At 37.3% G+C, this 19,836-nt stretch overlaps 1 protein-coding gene across 1 annotated transcript in view; it reads left to right on the forward strand.

Annotated features, from left to right (window-relative positions):
- Positions 1 to 2,381: 2,381 nt before the first annotated feature.
- Positions 2,382 to 19,836, forward strand: part of NDUFV2 (NADH:ubiquinone oxidoreductase core subunit V2) — a 31,026-nt gene continuing 13,571 nt past the window's right edge. The window contains exons 1-4 of the mRNA XM_017543945.2: positions 2,382 to 2,550; positions 16,675 to 16,740; positions 18,112 to 18,174; positions 18,261 to 18,377. Coding sequence (XP_017399434.1) covers positions 2,497 to 2,550; positions 16,675 to 16,740; positions 18,112 to 18,174; positions 18,261 to 18,377 — 300 coding nt within the window. The 5' untranslated portion in view covers positions 2,382 to 2,496. The remainder of the gene's footprint in view (positions 2,551 to 16,674; positions 16,741 to 18,111; positions 18,175 to 18,260; positions 18,378 to 19,836) is intronic.

Genomic DNA, 19,836 nt, shown 5'->3' on the forward strand with positions numbered 1-19,836 from the left:
AGTCTGGCTCACTGAATTTACATTTTTACATGAACAATAGGGCAGAGAAAGCAACCAGATGTGCATTTGTCTAAGGTGAGCCTCAAAGGGATGACATTGAGCTCTGTCTTTGTCTTCTGTATTTCCTTTTGGTCAGACTGTGAGGAGGTATGTAGATTTTAATCTTTGTAGCTATCTTATTTAGGAAAAAAAACTGGGAGGTAGTGTTACCTGACATAGTTCCCGGCTTGTCTTTTCCTTCTGCTTAGTGATTTGGGGGTCCCGAGATTTATTTTCCTTTCACATTCTCATAATAAAGACATGAGGAAGGTACCATTATTAAACCGAAGCCTAAAGAGACAAACTTGCCTAAAGTCACGCAGCTAGAAAGCAGTATCTGAACCCCCATAGTCTGATTCTAGAGCCTGCCTGCTTAACCATCATGTCTTGTAAGCCAATGAGACAAGAAGTCTGCTGGAGGAACATCTGGGACACTTTAGAGATAAGAGTTCTTTTTCTTCCTTGGAATGATGTCATCTGCATATGATACTTGGAACTGCTGAAGTCATCTTGTGTCCATAAGAGGAGTCATGGCTGAGTATGTTGCAGTAAAAAGGTGGAAGGCACTAGATTTGGAGGACATCCTTGGGCAAGGTTGAATTAACTAGCCTTGGAATTACTCTACCTCTAGATTTTCATGTGAGACAATGAACCCAATATCATTTAATCTACTTGTTAGATCTCCTGTTACTTGTAGCAAAAAGCACTCTCACTGATACACATAGAAACAAGCATAATTTTGACCTAAGACAAATAGAAATGAGCATAATGTTGATCTTTTAGGTAGGCAGAATATTTGCACTTTGAGCAAGATTTTCATTCAGCCAACAAATATTTACTGAATGCCTTCCATTTGCCAGGTATAGTGCAAGTTGCTGAAGCAAACAATATGGGAAGGGCAGGTTTCTTCACCCTTTCCTTTATTCTTATAAAGGGAGGTTATAAGAATCTGGGGGTAAATGTAGTAGTGAAAGTGCAAGCAGGCATATTTTTGGATGGTATCTTGAGGACAAATGTGGATTGGGAGTCAGAGAAGGCCCTAATAAAATTCAGTAAAAGCATGCATTACAGATTCAAAAATAATCCATATCATGTCAGTATCATCCATCAAGTATTTGTGACATGTTTTGGTTTCAGTTGTATAAGAACAATAAGAACTATTATGTGCACAATAGTGTTATATGTATAAGTATTTAGGTAACTTTATGACAACATACATTTACATTAAGGGCCAGACTGTCTTTCCCTTTTAAAGGGAAATACTGAAGCTGATTTAGGATAGGCAAAGTAACATAAAATATAAAGCAAAGGAACGGGAACCAAGGCATTTGATGTCTATTTCTAGCTTACTGGGCAGCAGTACTCCGTGTCTTGAATTCTATTGTTTGTGAAATATGATTCATAGGGGTTGCAATGGGATATTTTTGAGTTTTTAAACTAATGAGGGATAAATTTTTAAAATCCCTGTGCTGCTGTGAATGTTCCAGAAATTATTCACAAGTTTATTATAGCAAAGCAAATGGGCAAAAGGAAAGGGATGGGTACAGGACGTGACACTCCAGAAAAGAAGGCAGTGACATGAAAAATCAAGAGGTAGTTAGTGCCCGGTACACTCTCAACACCAGGAAATAGTACTGTGCACATTAGAGCTGTTACTGAATAAATATTTGCTGGAATTTCCAGAGAGAACCAAACAACCGTCAAGAAGGAAGTGGCTTTTTTTTTTTTCAGCTTCATTATGGAAAATAGCTAATATGTACAAAAGTACCAAGAATAGTAAATAACGACCATGCAGCTTCTATAGCCATACTTACGGCCAAATTGCTTCATTTTTCCCTTTCCATTCCCCACTCTTCTCAAGCAAATTCCTGACATCATACCATTTCACCCCTAAATATGTCGCACATATCTCTAATGCAAAAGAATGGGAACCAAGACATTTGGTGTCTATGGCTAGTACACCGGATAGCAGCCCTCTGTGTCTTGAATTCCATGATATGTAGAATAAGATTTATAGTGGGTTGTAACCTGACTTTATTTTTAACCAACAACAATACAAGAGGAGGTGGCTAATCCTTACAAGGCTCTCCATAAGCCTATAAATACAGGCGGGTGCTTCATTACCCTGGAGCCCACGGCGCCACTCGCGGACCCTCCCTTTCAAGGCCAGGGCCCCTGCAGCAGCCCGTGGGAAACCGCCCTTTTAGAGCACGGGTGGGTCCCGGGTGGGTCCCGGGTGGGTCCCCGCCCCGCTCCCGGGCAGTCTCCACCCACTGGGCCCCAGCAGCCCCCGCGCGCCCTTGCTCCTTCCCGTAGGCCACCGCCCCTCGGCGTAGGGAGCGGCGTGCCGCCCTGGACGCCTACGCCTGGGCTCGGAAGCGCGCACGTTGTGCGTCCCGGGCTCGCTCGGGATTCTCGCTTGGCGCGGTCGGGGAAAGGTGAACAGTGTAGTCCGCCATGTTCTTCTCCGCGGCGTCTCGGGCACGGGCGGCTGTCCTCACCGCCCAGTGGGTAAGGAGGCTCGAGTTGAGCCTAGCGCTGCCGCTGCCTTTCTCTTGTCCTCCGTGCTTCCCTTAATTTTGGGCGCAGGAGAGCCCTGGGTTCTGCACGGGCCTGCAGGCGGCGGCAAAGAGACTGTGGCCTTCGCCCTCTTCTTAGGGAGGCCGCTGCAGCCCCACCGTGAGAGTGAGGAGCCCCAAGGGAGGGTTGCCAGACTGGGAAGTGTACTCCTAGTTTGGTCGAGGAGGACAGAAAGGAGGGGCTGCATGGTGATTTTTTTTTCTTTTCTTTTTTTTTTTTTTTTTTTTTTTTTTCGCTGTCGCGGAATCTAGGCCTGCCCTGGCCAGATCAGTTTCCAAGAACCTCGTCCCGAAGGAGGCACCTCACATTTCAAGCCTAGTGACCTTGATGCTGTCGGGTTGCAGCATGCTGGAGTGCTCTGGCTTACTTGGTGAAGGCTTACGGAGAACTTCTTTAGGGCTGGAAACGGGTGACCAGTGTTTCATTTACTGCAGTTGTACTTTGCATATCGGAAGTGCTGGGTAAATAAATCGTATCAAACTGACTCTGAAAGAACGGTGCCACGAATAATTGCACCCAGTTAAAGAACCACAGGATTTTAGAGATTATGTGGTCTTTTGGAGATCCGAGTACATGGCAGGCAAAGAAACTGAATTGCAGAGAAGTTGAAACTCTCCTTTACGTTAATCTAAAAATGCTGATTCCAGAAATGTCGATTATAACAACAGGGCCTGTTACACAAATAATACTGGAAAGAAGCCTTAGTTTTGTTTTCTAGGAGTACAATAGGTTAAGTCAGTTCTCAGCAAAAAAAGGAGATAGCGCATATTGGTTGAGAATGAATTCACGGCTTCAGAGTTAGACTCGAGTTTGGATGGTAGCTTAACTGCCTTTTGTGACTTTTGTTAATCTTTCTCCTTTTCTTCATTTGTAAAATGGGAATATTCCCTTCTGCAGAGTTCAGTCTTTCAATAAACTTTTGAAGCCTTACTATAGGTCATGCACTGCTGAGCTCCAGGTAACAGTGTGGATAACGATAAGTCATTTGATAACTGTTTTCTGTATGCCAAGCACTGAGTTAAATATCTACATTCCACGTCTCTTTTTGAGGTTGGTGTTACTTTTTCCTCATATTACAGATAAGGAAAAGACTTAGTTCCCGTTCTTTTGGAATTGATAGTCTCGTGTAAGAGGAACTTTAAGATAAATATGAGGCAATGTAAAAGTAGTGTTAGAGATACGAATTGGGTCATCCAATGTGGTTTCAAGGTGTGTAAGATTTTTCCTGAAGGTAATACTAACAGATTGGGCATGAGGTCAGAGGGTGTTCTAGGTGAGAAAGGACAACTTAAAACCCTCCTTGGCAAGAAAAAGATTGGTATATATGAGAAGCAACCTTTACTGTTGGAGGTAAGGTGTGTTCCCAAATGAAATAAGGGAGAGACAGGGCCTGGACATTGGAGCTCCTTGCATGCCATACTAAAGAATTTGACTTTATCTTAGAGGCAGTCAGAAGTCAGTGAAGGGTTTTAGAGGAGTAGAGAAATATGGTCTGGTCTCTGTTTTGGGTGGGTCACTGGCTGGGACTGAGGGTGGAATGGGTTTAATATGGACCCAGAAACAGGGAGACTAAGTAGATAAGAGGCTCTGCAGAATGCTAGGTGAAAGATGATGAGGATCGGACATGGTAGAAAGAATAGAAGTAAGAGTAGTTGTAGATTTTGTTTCTTTTGTTTTTGAGGCAAAGGGGCTAGAAGTATAAATTGAAAAGCAGTTTTAACAATGAAAAGAACAACTTGAGTAGTGAGGACCATTTTAATCAAGTTTAATGTCTCTGCAACTCTCTCTCCCCACTTTTGTAAACAAATAGTACCTGATATACAGTATGTACCCAATAAATATTTGTTGAGTTGATGAGTAAGTTTTTAATTACACACATAATACGTTGTAGGAAAAACAACATTGAGACTAGCAAATAGAATACTCTCAAAAAATAAAAATCATCCATTGTCTTGTCAACCTGGAAACATTTTGATGTCTACACTTACCAGACCTTACAGATGACTTTTTTTTTTCCAAAAAAAAATGGGAAGATATTTATACTGTTTGGTAGCCTGCTTTTTTGTAATATATTTTGATCAGCTTTCCTTATCAGTAGATATTTCTATACTGTCGTTTTAATGCTAATAGCGTTCCATTGTGAGGATGTTCCATTACTAATATAATCAGGCCCTTCTAACCTTTCACAGGTAGTGGGATTTCACATTAAACTTAGCGAGTATCAAGAAAAGTATGAGAAAAGTCTACCTAAGGAAGTTCCTTTCCTAAATGAGAAACCTTTAAAGATTATTTATACTTCCAAAGAAATTGCCTATTCTAATTTCTGCTTTGTTAGCTGCCATTCTCTTGAAGAGGCTTTTCAGTTCATCATTGCTTAAAATATGGCCAGAATTAAGTACTAGTTTGTGTGACCTTGAGCCATCTTAATCTCTGAGCCTCATTTTTCTTTTCTGTAAAGTGGGATAAATACCTTTTCTGTAAAGTGGGATAAATAGGTGATTGTAATTATTGACTAAAAATTATAAATTATGGAGTAATAGATAATCAGAATAAGTCTGTTCTCTTCTTCAGTAATTGCCCATGGTTTTCTGTAATGTTGATACCACTTTAGAACGTATCAGTGCCTCATTCCCACGCTGCTACTGTAGTTTCATAGGTGAGAGGATTGTGGTGACATTTTCAATTACAGATGCTCCTTAACTTACAATGCGATTACATCCTGATAAACCCATTGTAAATTGAAAAAGTGTTGTAAATTTCCATTTTCAGCGGGGTTATCTGGACTTAATCGAAGAACATACTGAGTGTCATCTCTTTCACGCAATTGTAAAGTTGGGAAATTTCAAGACAAGCTATTGTAGGTCTGGGACCATCTGTATTGTGTATTTATTCATTCATTGAGGATATTTTCCTTTATGTCTTTAAGCATGATTATAGCTGTCCTGAAATTTTTGTCTGGTAATCTTAGTTGATTCTTTTTTCTTGAAAATGCGTTTGCCTTTTTTGTTTGTTTGCCATATGTTGAACAATTTTGGATTGTATGCTGAATTTTGTGAATGATATGTTTTAGAGGCTCTAGATCCTTCCTCCAAATAGTGTGTTTTGTTGTTGCTATCCATATCCCTTGTGGGCAGCAGATCAAATATTGGTTCACTTCTTTTAGCTAGGCTCTTTGGAGTCTGCAGCATGTACATACATGGTTCAGGGTTCAGCCAGCGATCTCCATAGAATTTATATACAGAATGTAGGGCTCCCTCCCCCTTTGTGGCTCTTCCTTTTCTGGGATTTCCCACTTTACCATGTCTCTTGTTCCAAACTCTCACTGAGGACTCCCTTCAGGCTAGAAGATGTAAACAAAAATCAAAATCCCTTGGCTTCTTATGATTGTAGACTCCCCTTCTGTGTCTGTCTATTTTGGTTGCTCCCCAGTGCCTTCAGAAAGCTTTTATTTTTTAAAAAATATTTTGTCCAGAGTTTATAGCTATTATTCAGTGGTTCGGCCTGACAGTGTCTGCTTAGCCATAATAGAAGTATGCCATCTTGTATGATGGCACTTTTCCTTCCAAATTTTAAGTTTTGTAGACTGTGTGCCATCTTGTATGGTGGCACTTTTCCTTCCAAATTTTTAAGTTCTGTAGAATGAAATGTTTTCCCCATTCCATTAGAGATTCTTAAATTTGATTTTGTAATGTCCCAGTGTATCTCCATTTTGGCTCAGAGGACTCTAAAAAAGTTAATGTAGGAAAAACACCCCAAAATGCTTAGTTTTTTATTCTTGCTGTAACAAATTTCCACAAACTTTCTGGCATAAAACATCACATTTTTTTAATCTTACAGTTCTGTAGGTTAAAAATGACACAGGGCTCGGTGGGCTGAAATGAAAGTGTAGGCCCAGCTTCATTCCTTTTTGGAGGCTCTACAGGTGAATCTCTTTTCTTGGCCTTTCCAGCTCCTAGAGGCTGCTCTTGGCCCTTTCTTTCATCTCCAGAGCCAGCAAAGGCAGGTCTAGTTCTTACGTCACATCATTCTGACTCTTTTTGTGGCATATCCTTTGACTATCTTTCCTCTTCCACTTTGTAAGAGCCCTGTGATTGATGACATTGGGCTCACCTAGATAATCCAGGATAATCACTCTATTTTAAGGTTGGCTGATTAGCAGCCTTAATTCTCCCTTGTTGTGTAAATTGATATTCACAGGTTTCCAGGATTGGGATGTGAGCGTGTTTGGGAGACCATTATTCTCCCTGCCACAGCCATAAATTAGCAGTCTAAAGAGAGAGACAGAATGAGCAAACTTTATTCAATGAGGTTCAGTAGGCCACTGTTGCAAACTGCAGATTTGGATCTTTTTATTAGAGATGTGAGCTCAGTTTCTGTTTCAAAGTTATAAATAGTTGAATTTCCCTTCCCTTTGGGCACTGTGTAGTACCTTAGTGCTCAGTACATTGAGTAATAAATTATAGGTCCATTGACCGTGCTGCATAACCTATTCATTGAAAGTCATTCTGATTTTCCATTGGGAAACCTTGTCACTAGTTTTTGAATCAGTTCAGGAAGGATGTTATAAATCAGTTGTAGGAAATGTCTTGTATTTAACAAAACATTAAAGACAGTTTACATACATTTTGCTTAGGAGGAAGGTGGCTTTATGTGTGGGATATTTTACTAGGTGTTACCCCATATTATATGTGAGATATATGACGATTGTTGGACAAATAAATGCCCAAGATCAGACAGTCATAAGGGCTGGGTTTGTTTGCAAATCCTGTTTTGTTCTGCTTTGTTAATCTATCTTTCTGAAGTTGCTCAAACAATCAAAGTTGCTAAGGGAAGTAACTATGTATGGTGAAGATTTAATAGGCACTGTAATAATAAAAGGTGTGCTGGCCGGGCACAGTGGCTCACACCTGTAATCCCAGCACTTTGGGAGGCCGAGTCGGGTGGATCACAAGGTCAAGAGATTGAGACCATCTAGGCCAACATGGTGAAACCCTGTCTCTACTAAGAATAAAAAAATTAGCTGGGCATGATGGTGCACGCCTGTAGTCCCAGCTACTTAGGAGGCTGAGGCAAGAGAATGGCTTGAACTTGGGAGGCGAAGGTTGCAGTGAGCCAAGATTGCACCACTGCACTCCAGACTCCATCTCAAAAAAAAAAAGTGTGCCAGCATAAGCAGGCTAGGGAAATGATTTCATTTTGCTTAGGGAAAAGAGATGGAGGTTTAGCTAGGGCTTTAAAGGGGTAAAAAAAAGGAGGTTAACTTTGGTCATGATGGATGAGTAGAAGATGTAAGCTGAGATAATGTTGTAGGTATAGCAACCTACATATACAAGAATAGTGAAGTGCATGAGATGAGACTGAACCCAGGTCCACTGGACTTGGCATTTCATTTCTACAAATTCTTTTTGTTTTTGGAACAATTGGTTGTTGCTTGTATCCATATTGGATTTTTAGATAAGTAAAGAATGTTTAATTTATAGTCAAGGTGGCTGGAATCATTAATATTGTTACCTTTATCTGTAATGCACAGTGCCCATAATACCTGGGCTGTTCGTGTAGCTTTTCTATAATATAAAATTTAGCCAAATTACATTTGTTAATTTTCTCATAGTATGGGAAAAATTACTTACATTTCTTTAACCTGAATTAACATTTTTAGTTAAATTACTGATGGAACTTTATTTGGAGGATGTTTGTAAAAGTCCTCCTATGTCTATTTGAAAATACAGCAAAACTTAAATTTTCGTGATTAAGACATGTACTGAAGTCAGGAAATTGTATATGTGGCATTTCATTTATTTAGCTGTGTAATCTAGGGAAAGTTTTTCCCTCTTCTTTGAGCCATAATTTTTCTCACCTGTAAAACAAGACAATAATACCTATTTGGTAGGTTTGTTGAGAAAAATAAATGAATTATAGTGTAGATTTGTAAAGTTTATAGCATGAAATCTGACATAGAGTAAGCATTTGTATTTATAATTATCCTTGAAATAGATTTCACAACTATTAACCCAGCCTCAACTTTGTTAATGTTTTTTCAAGGGTTTTTTTTTTTTTTTAATTTGAGACAGAGTCTCACTCTGTCGCCTAGGCTGGAGTTCCGTGGTGTGATCTTGGCTCACTGAAACGTCTGCCTCCCAGGTTCAAGTGATTCTCCTGCCTTAGCCTCCCAGGTAGCTGGGATAACAGGCACATGCCACTGTGTCTGGCTAATTTTTGTATTTTTAGTAGAGACAGGGTTTTACCATGTTTGCCAGGCTGATCTCAAACTCCTGACCTCAGGTGATCCACCTGTCCCGGCCTTCCAAACCGCTGGGATTACAGGCGTGAGCCACTGTGTTTGGCCTCAAGGATTTTTTTAAAATGTAAAAATACCTACTCTGAATGAATGTATTACAGACCCTGACTTTTTGAGGAGGTTTCAGGTTTTTTGCTTGAGCTAGCAATGGGGGAGGCTTTAGGTAACAAGTCAGCAGGTATTGTGAACAGTGAGAGGAAAGCTTGGAGAGACCTCAGACCACTTTCAACTCACCGGAGATGTTTCACATGTGCCCTGTGATTCTTGAACAGGCAAATACACATTTTGGTGGATTTAATCTGTAAATATTAGGGATCATCTAAAAGGTATATTCCTTTTCTTAGTTGGCTGCTAATAAAGGGGAGAAAAAGGGGGTTTTGAATTGCCTGACCTTAGTCTTTTCTTTTTGACTAATTAGGTTACTGATTCTGTCAGTTTTGTCTTGCAGCTTCCTAGTCTGTTATTACGTTCTCCTGGTTGGATGGGTCCTTTTAATGCCCAGATGTCTGATAGAACTAAAAGGTGAGCTTAGTTGGATGGTGGCATTGTTTGAACAACCGAAGAAATTCAGAAGAAGAGTAGAGCCTATGAAAAGATCATTAGGGAATCCTTTTCTTGGGGAGAATATAAAACTTTAATTTTTGTCATTTTGAGCTATTGATATTGCCAATTGCAGTAAAAGGGAAAGGCTGGTAGAAAGAGCACAGGGTCCTTAGATTCAAAGAGCCTAGGCTCAGAATCCAGCTCTGTCACTAATTGTGCAATATGGGGCAAGTTATTGTCTTTTTTTTTTTTTTGAGATGGAGTTTCGCTCTTGTTGCCCAGGCTGGAGTGCAATGGTGCAGTCTCGGCTCACCGGCAATCTCCACCTCCTGGGTTCAAGCAGTTCTCCTGTCTCAGCCTCCCAAGTAGCTGCAATTACAGACATGCGCCGCCACCACACCTGGCTAATTTTGTGTTTTTAGTAGAGATGGGGTTTCTCCATGTTGGTCAGGCTGGTCTCAAACTCCAACCTCAAGTGATCCACTCACCTCAGCTCACAAAATGCTGGGATTATAGGCATGAGCCACCGTGCCTGGCCAAGTTATTGTCTTTGAGCCTGAGTTTTTCTAAATGTAAAATGGAAATGATGACTAACAACAGATTTTTTTAGGAATCGATGAAAAAAGGTATGTAGAAGAGCTTAACACAAAGGTATTCAAGATTACTTGAATCCAACGAAAAGGGAGCCACTGTTTTGGCCTGCTTAAAATCTTCTCTGTTTCTTCTGAAACACTGAAAAAAAAAATAAGCTAGAATTCAAACCCACTGTTAATTTGAGCTGTATATTAGGTTATGATCATGTTTATTTAAAATAGTGACTTGGTTGCATGCTTTTCTTGCTTAAAAAAGGAAGTTACTTGGATTTTCAATTGGACTCAATTGGAATTTTTTGAGGTGTAGACATTTCAGAGTCTAATGAGAAACTAGATTCTAGAGAAAAGACTAGACTGTAGTCAGAGAAGGGGATGGATGGGAACTCAGCTTATTCGTTGAATCATTCCAGCTGAGCTAAGTAGTTTTTTTCAGTTCTAAGCCTAGCCCTGGAATGCCTCTTTATTTCAAAGTGAAACAATTCAAATGGCCTAGTAAGTAGTATAAAAATGTTAATTAGAACTTTTAGTATTTTATTCCTTTATTGAAAGTGTCTGACATAGACTTTACAATGAATGTAAAATATAGGTGATATTCTTTAAACACACCAAAAAGCAGTGGTCAAAGCCATTTTCAGGCCACCTGTAACTTGACAGGGATGAGTAACAATTTGTGCCAGTTGAAAAAAACTGAGGGCTAAGATTTATCAGTTTATCTTCACTATTTAGTTTGCTTCTTTATTGTTTGTTTACTTACTAATTTTTTGAAACAGGGTCTCACTCTGTCACCCACGCTTGGGTGCAGTGGCATGATCATGGCTTACTGCAACCTCAACCTTTTGGGCTCCAGTGGTGCTTCCACCTCAAACTCTCAAGTAGCTGGGACTACAGGCATGTACCACCATGCCTAGCTAATTTTTGTATTTTTTGTAGAAGCAGAGATTTCACCATGTTGCTCAGGTTGATTTTAAACTCCTAGGTTCAAGTGATCTACCAGGCTTGGCCTTCCAAAGTTTTGGGATTACATGTGTGAGCCACTGTGCCTGGCCAGCTTCTTTTATTTTATAAACATTGTCTCAGCCCTTCTTATACAACTTTGAAGAGATGATTTCAGACTTTGAAATTAAGTTGGTCAAATGTTAGGTTAGTGTATATACATTCTTTTTTTTTTTTTTTTTTTTTTCAGGAATAGAAGGGTGGCAAGGATTTAAAAAAAGATTAAATAACTAACTTGCATCTTTCTTTCTTAACAGGAGCATTGTAAACCAAGGAGGCAGGACTTTACGTTTTTTCATCTGCCTCACTGTATATGGATGCCTCATTTTCTTCCTTAAACCCCTTGGTTTCTTAGACCTACTACTGTGTTCTTCTAAAGCTTTAATGTCATCAAATAGTTGGGTGGTTAATACATGGCCTTTATAGTCATGTGGCCCTAGGATCTAACATAACTTCTGCCAATAATTAGTGATGTGACCTAACCTTGAGATGTTTTCATAACTTGCTTAAATTTCTGGAAATAATGCCCACCTTGCAGGAAAGTTGTAAGAATTAAATGATGAGTAAAAAGCTTAATGCCTGATACGTAGTACTTCTAATAATAATAGCTCATGAAAGCTAACAGTAATATAGTACTTCCCATCTGCCAGGCAGAATATTAAACACTTTATATCTTTTTTTTTTTTTTTTTTTTTTTTACAGAGCCTTGCTCTGTTGCCCAGGCTGGAGTACTATGGCATGAGCTAGCCTCCCAGGTAGCTGGGATTACAGGCATGCATAACTATGCCAAGCTAATTCTGATATTTTTAGTAGAGATGGGGTTTCATCATGTTGTCCAGGTTGGTCTTGAACTCCTGGCCTCAGGTGATGCGTCTGCCCCAGCCTCCTAAAGTGATGGAATTACAGGCGTGAGCCACTGTGCCTGGCCTGAAGTATGTCTTTTAATGCTCTCAAGAACCCTATGCAGTATATGCTGTTATTTTTCTGTTTTTACAAATGAGGAAACAGGCTCTGGAGCTGAGCTTTTAGCCATTTTGCTGTATTGTCTCTCCATACATAGGGTATTTATGGAATACAGTGGATAACAGTGATACATCCCACTTTCAGAGGTGTTAGAATGTTGAAAATGTGTTTTTTAGAAATGATGAAATTGACACATTAGAATGTGTTTGGTGTTGATTGTCTTACACACCACACTCAACATCAGAAGGATGGTATTTTTTAGATTGGTGACATTAGACAGGATGTTTTGGATTGACAAAGGGATCAGCTAGAAGACTTATAGTAATGCACAGACATGAAATAATGTCTGAAGCAGTGGTGATAGTGAGACGGGGAAATAACTAAAGACTTCATTGGGTTTTATTGTTTGTTTTTGTTTTGAGATAGGGTCTCTGTCACCCACACTGGAGTGCAGTGGCACCATCTCAGCTCACTGCAACCTTTACCAGCCAGGTTCAGGCGATTCTCTCACCTCAGCCTCCTGAATAGCTGGGACTACAGGTGTGTGCCACTACACCTGGCTAATTTTTGTATTTTTTGGTAGAGATGCAGTTTCACCATGTTGGCCAGGCTGGTCTTGAACCCCTGACCTCAAGTGATACACTTGCCTTGGCCTCCCAAAGTGCTGGGATTAAAGGCATGAGCCACTGCACCTGGCCCTTCATTTGTTTTTAAAAGTTTAAATGTAATACATATAATGGCAAAAAATTCAAACAGTAAGCAAGACTATATATTATAGTAAATATACATTAACAGTACAGAGTAGGGACACGAGGATATGTATTATGGTAAAAAAAAATGTTGCATATATCATATATGTTAACCCATGATACATCCTCCACATTCTAACACCTCTGAAAGTGGAATGTATCATTGTTATCCAATAGTCCATAAATACTCTATGTATGGAGAGACAATATAACAAAACAGTTAAAAGCTCAGCTTCAGAGCCTGTTTTCCTCATTTGTAAACACAGAATAATAACACCATGTACTTCATAGGGTTCCTGAGAGCATTAAAAGATGTATTTCATTTAAAGTGCTTAATATTCTGCCTGGCAGTAAAGGCTACATTTTCTTCCTACTCCAGATCCTTGGTTCCTCTCCTTAGAGACAGCAGCTGTTACTGGTTTCTTTTATGATATCTCTGTTGAGATATTTTGATAGAAAAAACAGTAAAACATGGAAACTGGCACATTTCTAGATTTTATAGGCTTTCTTGTTAAGAACTTTGACAGGTCTGAAATATTACCCAGTTTGTAAGCTAACAAGTTAACCTGCTTCAGTTTCATGGATGCTGGCAGGAGGCAGCATCCTGGGTCAGTAGGCAGCATGAGCTTCAGGTTAGTCCCCTTTGACATTCGTATCTCATGGGAGTGACATGGAACAGCCCAGGTGAATCCTGTGCATCAAAGCTAAGGGACCTTGAGCTTGGGAAACCCTGTCGGCAAGAAAACTCACTCGACTTTTGTCCCTGGAGAAGATATTCTCTACAAAAATTATTGAAAAGATGGTCTGAAACAAAAGCTGGTCGTTGCCTCTGCTCACAAAATGTGCATAAACCTAAGACCCTGGAACTCTTCCTACCCCGCTATTTCTTCCTCCTTCCCCACTTTCTTTAACTAAAAGAGAAATTTATAAGTTAATTTCAGTGGAGAAGTAGATGGTTTTTTTTTAACCATCAAATACATTATAATTTCACCAGAAAAGTTATAAGCCTAATATATGTGGATATAAATAAAAAATAAATATGTGCAAATGCAAGAATATTGGCAGTATGTTGTGTTTGACAGTAACTCTTAGATAAAGTCAACTGACAGCACAATTTTAAAAAATAGATGTAGTTTTTAAAGTGCAGTTGTTTGGATCTTTTTTTAGTTATTAAATGTTTTATCCTTGTGTCAGTTAAGCAAGTAATAATGCTTTACAGGTTATATAGTATTTTCAGAGGAACTTTACTTAAATATCAAAATAGTCCAATAAGAAGATATCCATGTTTTATAGATAAAGAAACTGAGGCTTAAAAAAATTGAGTTGGGCAAGGTCAGACGTTATTACGATTAGTACGTGGCAAAGTGGTAATCTAAACCCAAGTCCTTAATAATAGCTACAAAAAATCTGAAAGTCTGTTTTTCTCCTAGAATTTAGCTGCTTTATCTGACGCTTTTCAATCAGTAGTCTGTCTGCAATGATTTGGACTTTAAAACTTTTTAGAAATATGTCTGTAAACTCATGTACATATCCAGAGTTTACAGATCAGCAAGAGAATACCACAGAACAGATTTTCTAATATGTAGCAACATAGGCCTAAAGAATAATTTTCAAGATTATTTCTACATTTTCATTTTAAATAAAAGTACACGACACATCCTGGATTAATAAGAACAGGATCAAATATTAATCCAAAATGGAAGCTATTTTAATTTAGAGATTTGATGGTATTTAATTTAATATACAAGGAAGTTAGAAGGAGAAATAGGTTTTATAATAGAGATGACAAGTTTTCCTTACACCTGATGAATGTTATAAATAGGTTTTTTTTTTTTTTTTTTTTGGCCAATTAATCCATGCTAATAGGAAATCTGGAAAATAGAGAAAAATAAAATATAAGAATCCCTTATTTCATTAACATCGTAGTAAGAGATAAGCACTTATGGCCTTCTATTCTTAATCAGTATGTATATTTAATAATTGGGATGGTAATTTATGCATTTTCGCTTTTTTGTTTAACGCTGATAGTTTCCAGTTGTGATTGTGACACAAATGCTTTTTTCTATGTGATTATTTTTCCGAAATACTTTTGTTAGCTATGTAATATTTTAGTGTTAGGACTACCAGTATTAAAACCTGCTCAGATTGGGCTTTTAGGTTGTTTGTGTTTTTGCTGCAATAAACATGATAGGAACAGCATGTTTTAATGTAGACCTTTATCCTCATTTTGTACTCTAGGAAAAATATCTAGGTTAGAATTACTAAGTTAAAAAATGGACACTTATTTATGCTCTCCATATATCATGGTAATTTGCCTTCTTTAGGCTATATGAATTTTTAAATGTGCTTGTTTCTCTCTGTGCTCAACAGAATGGAATGTTACCTTAAAAGAAAAAAGATATTTGGTAGTTTGATAGCTAGTAATGTTATTTTAAATTGCATGTTTTTAGTTACTAGTAAGCAATTTGAATTCTGTGAAATTTTTATTCGTGATCTTTATTCTTTTTTTTCATTTTTAAAAATGCTTTTATGATCTCTTCAGCCTTTTGTCACCAAATGGCTATGATTGAAGATTCATCAGCGTAGAGTTAATGGATGAGTTCTCAGAGGCAAAGGCTTTATAGAGAAAAGAAGATAGGAGTGTGAACTGAGCCCTAAGGGCAACCTGCAAAGAGTGGATAAAAAGCCAATAAACAGAAAATGTTAGTGTTCAGAAGTTAAGAAAAGAGAAGACTGAATACTTTCCCTACTCTTAAAATTAATCCTTCTTTACTTTATTATAAATATACAATCTTTTTTGTTAGGATTTAGTTAAGTAACTCACTGATGTTACTAAACAATTATTTGATTTTAAAAAATCTGAGCTGACAGTGACTGTCTTCTGAATTTTAGTTTTAGTTAATTTTTCAAAACAAAACCAGTACAATTTAGGCCCCTTTGTATACCTCTGACTGCTTCCCTCCCTCCCAATTATCCTGAAATTGATATTTATCACTCCCGTCTTTTGTACTTGTGTGTGTCTCACATCCTGTACCTTGGTCTTTTCTTGTTAATTAAAGCAGTTATTCCACGTTAACTTACTTATCAATATTTCTTCAGCTGAAATATTTGGAACTAGAGAAAAGTTAAATATACTATTGTGTTACATTACTTTGTTTACTTTCTTCTCTTTTATATTTGCCTTTGAATTGTTCAACTCTTTGCCAATCTCATACTTGGTTTCACCCAGTATTCTGTCATTTGCAGTTAGCAAAACTCAGAAATTGGAGGAATCTAGAACAGTAGTTGAAATACTTGGGGGTGGGGGACAGGGTAGGAGTAGAGGGTAGGAGCAAGAGGTCAAAGAGAAATTAAATGCAGCAGAGAGAATAATCATTCCTTCCAAAGCAACTGAACATTGTCAGTCATCATAAATAGCTTTCTGAAACTACTTTTTATGGCTGGAGTTTCAGAATTAAGTTAGTAAAGGACTGAAAAGGAAGATCCCGTTGACTCATTTGTACAGAGTATATGACTTATTTGTATAGAATGAGAATGAAAACATGTTTATGAAGGTTCATACTAAGTGAAAGCTAGCATCCAACTTGATTCAGACAAAAGTGAAAGTAAGTTAATGGTACATTAATTCTCCAAATGCATGCTAGCAGAGTGTGGCAGGAAGGTACATAACTCAGCAGATCTGGTTGTGGTCCTGGTTCTCCTGTTGACTTGTGTGTGATGTTAGGCAGGTGAATCTTGCCTTTTATATCCATTTGTAAAATACCTCTTCTGAAACAGATGTGTAGGGTAGTATACCATATCTCTTAAGATCTTTTATGAGTTGATTCCGTTGTTTTAAATTATGAATCCTAAAGTATTCATGAAAAATTTCTTAAGGCTGTGATTTACTAAACTTTCTTAAAATTTTAAATTTTAGGGAAGACATGGAAGGAACTTGCATAAAACAGCTATGCAAAATGGAGCTGGAGGAGCTTTATTTGTGGTAAGCAATTACTTAGATTTCTTTGGAAAAAGACTTGGAAATTTGGGTAAATCCATTGTAGAAATCCAAAATATCTTAAATACCATTGTCTTTGGTATGTGATAGCCATTGTAGGAATTTAATTGAATTTACTACATTTCAAAAGATGTGTGGTTCCAGTTGAACCTCTTGAGTTTAAATTAGTACCAGGAAAACTCTGGGAATAAGAATTTATTCCCAGTGAAATTACTATGTGAGCTGTACCTGATTCTCATCACACTTTGGGTTCTTACTCATGTTGGCTCACTGAGGGTTGGGAGGTTGTAACTTGGGGAATCCCAAAATGACAATAGTTTGAAACTCCTGGATTTTAGTACTGTAGTAACTAGATTAGCAGCTGGTTTTTATATTTTTAGTTTCCAGAGTTTATAGATTGAAGTCTATGAACTCCCCAGATCTGTTACACAATTTGAAAAGGATAAGATATTAAATGTCCCTTTTCTGACAAGGTGCACTTTTCAGGGATTAATCTAGTGTAAAGGCAATGGACTTGTATGACAATTTAGAGTTGGTGGTGTACGATGTAGCTTCCTGCTACATATCAAGCATCAAATTGGCCACATATTTGACATTATCGTCCAGAGTTTCTGTTTTCTCTCTTTTGGTTTATGTCCTTTAAAAAGCAGAACTCTGAGAATTAACATATCAAGAGATTCATTTCTGTGTTCACCACACGTACATAACATTAATTGATTGTGTTCATCTCAGTGTGACTCATTTGATTTCCTGTTGACATGCCATTTCTTGTCAGTTTTTGAAGAGGGCCTGCTTCTGCTCTTTTAAGAAGAAATAAAGCTTCTTGCTGTGGCTGTTATCAAAAATGTGGCTTTTTTTCTGTTTTTTGAGATGGTCCTTTTGTACCCTCCCTAAAGTAACGGGTCTTAACCTTTTTGGATTCCAGTTCCCTTTGATGATATGATACCTTCTCTTTTGGGAAAATATACATATGTTCACATTTAAAATTTTGTGTCTTCATTTCATAAAGGCTTCCAATAACTGGTAATGTTTTGGTAATTCTATCAGAAGATCTTATTCTCTAATGAAGCTGGGTAACACCTTTTGTTGTTGTTTGGGTTTTTTTTTTTTTTGGTGCTAAAGATACTTCTCTTATTCTTTAAATGGGCCTTTGTAAAATTTTAAATTCTGCTAACTTTACTTTGGTAATCATGCTCATCAAGTGTGTTCAGTTGTTCTTTTTGATGGAAGAAAAGAGAGGTATGTATCATGTTGGAATTAAAGTAGACAGATTAAACAATAAATAATAGTAATGTACAGTGTTATTCACACTTGAGAGAATTTGGATAATTCTGAAAAACTTTTTTTGTTGTATAGCACAGAGATACTCCTGAGAATAACCCTGATACTCCATTTGATTTCACACCAGAAAACTATAAGGTATAGCTAAATTAACATTATAAGTAATTTACAAAATATGTAATATTTTGTAGATATATAAAATGGTGTTTTTTTCTTTTATACAGAGGATAGAGGCAATTGTAAAAAACTATCCAGAAGGCCATAAAGCAGCAGCTGTTCTTCCAGTCCTGGATTTAGCCCAAAGGCAGAATGGGTGGTTGCCCATCTCTGCTATGAACAAGGTACTGGATTCATTTTTGCCTTAGTTACAAAAGATAAGAGATTACAAAAGATAAGAGATTGTGTATGATAATTTCCTTTTATAGAAATTACTCTGATTATCTCGTGTCAGAATCTAGGATTTTGGAGCCCTTTAGCCATTTGTATGTTTCTTTCAATTGTCTTTGTGGTTTTTTTGGTTACCTTAATGCATAGAGGTGAAGTAGAGTTTTCTGTCCTTGCAGGAAATAGGGAAGGCATTATGGTGAAAGAGGGTGTGCGTGGGTATTTTTTTTTCGTTTTGAAGGAAATGGTCATAGGGAAGATAAAAGATTCCAAATGTGGATAACTTAGTGTCAAGATATTCTGAAAATTAATGTAATATTTAAACACTAGAATTACAGAAAAAAAATCTGCTCACTACTAGTATTAATCTTTTAATATTTTACAATTTTGGCTATAGGCTGTAACAAAAATCTGTATAATATGTGATATTTTGCAATTTGATTACGCTACTTTGGAATCAACCTTTAGAAATGCTATGGATGACCCATTTTATATGAAGTTTCTCTATTCATATGTATTTTAAAATTTATTTTTTCTAATAGTTTTCAGCAGTAATCCAAATTTCAAGTTTATTCGTACCCTATTAATATAACTACATTTGTGTGATGATGTATTATAGCATATAATTTATAAAGTGCTGTACAAAAGCCATGTACTATTTGATTCTGATGAGAATCATACAACTATTAACCCATGTTATATAATGGAAAGTATTTTTGACTTAGAACTAAGACACCTGATTTTTCTCTGAACTTCCTCATTGGGGATGAAGGTTTTGAACTACATAGGTCTCTTCCAGTTATTACATTATAATTTCTAAGCGATGGTGCTAGGACCGAATTCATTTCTAAATCAGTACATTTTCTACTTGACTAATAGAGATTTTGTTGTACCTCATTCATGCCACTTTCTAAACTTTATTTGGTTATAACTGTCAGGCTAGACTATCATCTTTCTTGGAGAATAGGAATGTTCTCAATTTATCTAATAGAATCCCAAATACAAATTTTAGTTTATTGATATCTTCTTTGCTTTGTATAGTACTCTAACACTGTGTGGATCCTTGGTATTTTTTTCACTATGAAAAATATTGTAAAGCAAGTTTGGTGAGTTACTCTCCTGAGTAAACATAGGTGGTTATGTTTTCACTAAATTATATATTTCTTTGGATGTTACTTAACATTGTTTTTTAAATTAAAATAGCCAACTTTATGATGATTTACGTATATGTTTCTAATTATAATTTTATTGTGCAAAAATCATGTTTTTAATAATAGTAAGCCTGTTGAAAATCTTGCTAAGTGGCTAGCAGAGCAAAATAAAAATAAGAAACTGAATGTAAAAAGATTTAAAAAATAAGACAGGCATGGTGGTGCATGCCTGTAGTCCTAGGTACTTTAGAAGCTGATGTGGGAG

This window comes from Cebus imitator, unplaced genomic scaffold (assembly GCF_001604975.1).
Source record: "Cebus imitator isolate Cc_AM_T3 unplaced genomic scaffold, Cebus_imitator-1.0 Scaffold162, whole genome shotgun sequence".
Taxonomy (NCBI): domain Eukaryota; kingdom Metazoa; phylum Chordata; class Mammalia; order Primates; family Cebidae; genus Cebus; species Cebus imitator.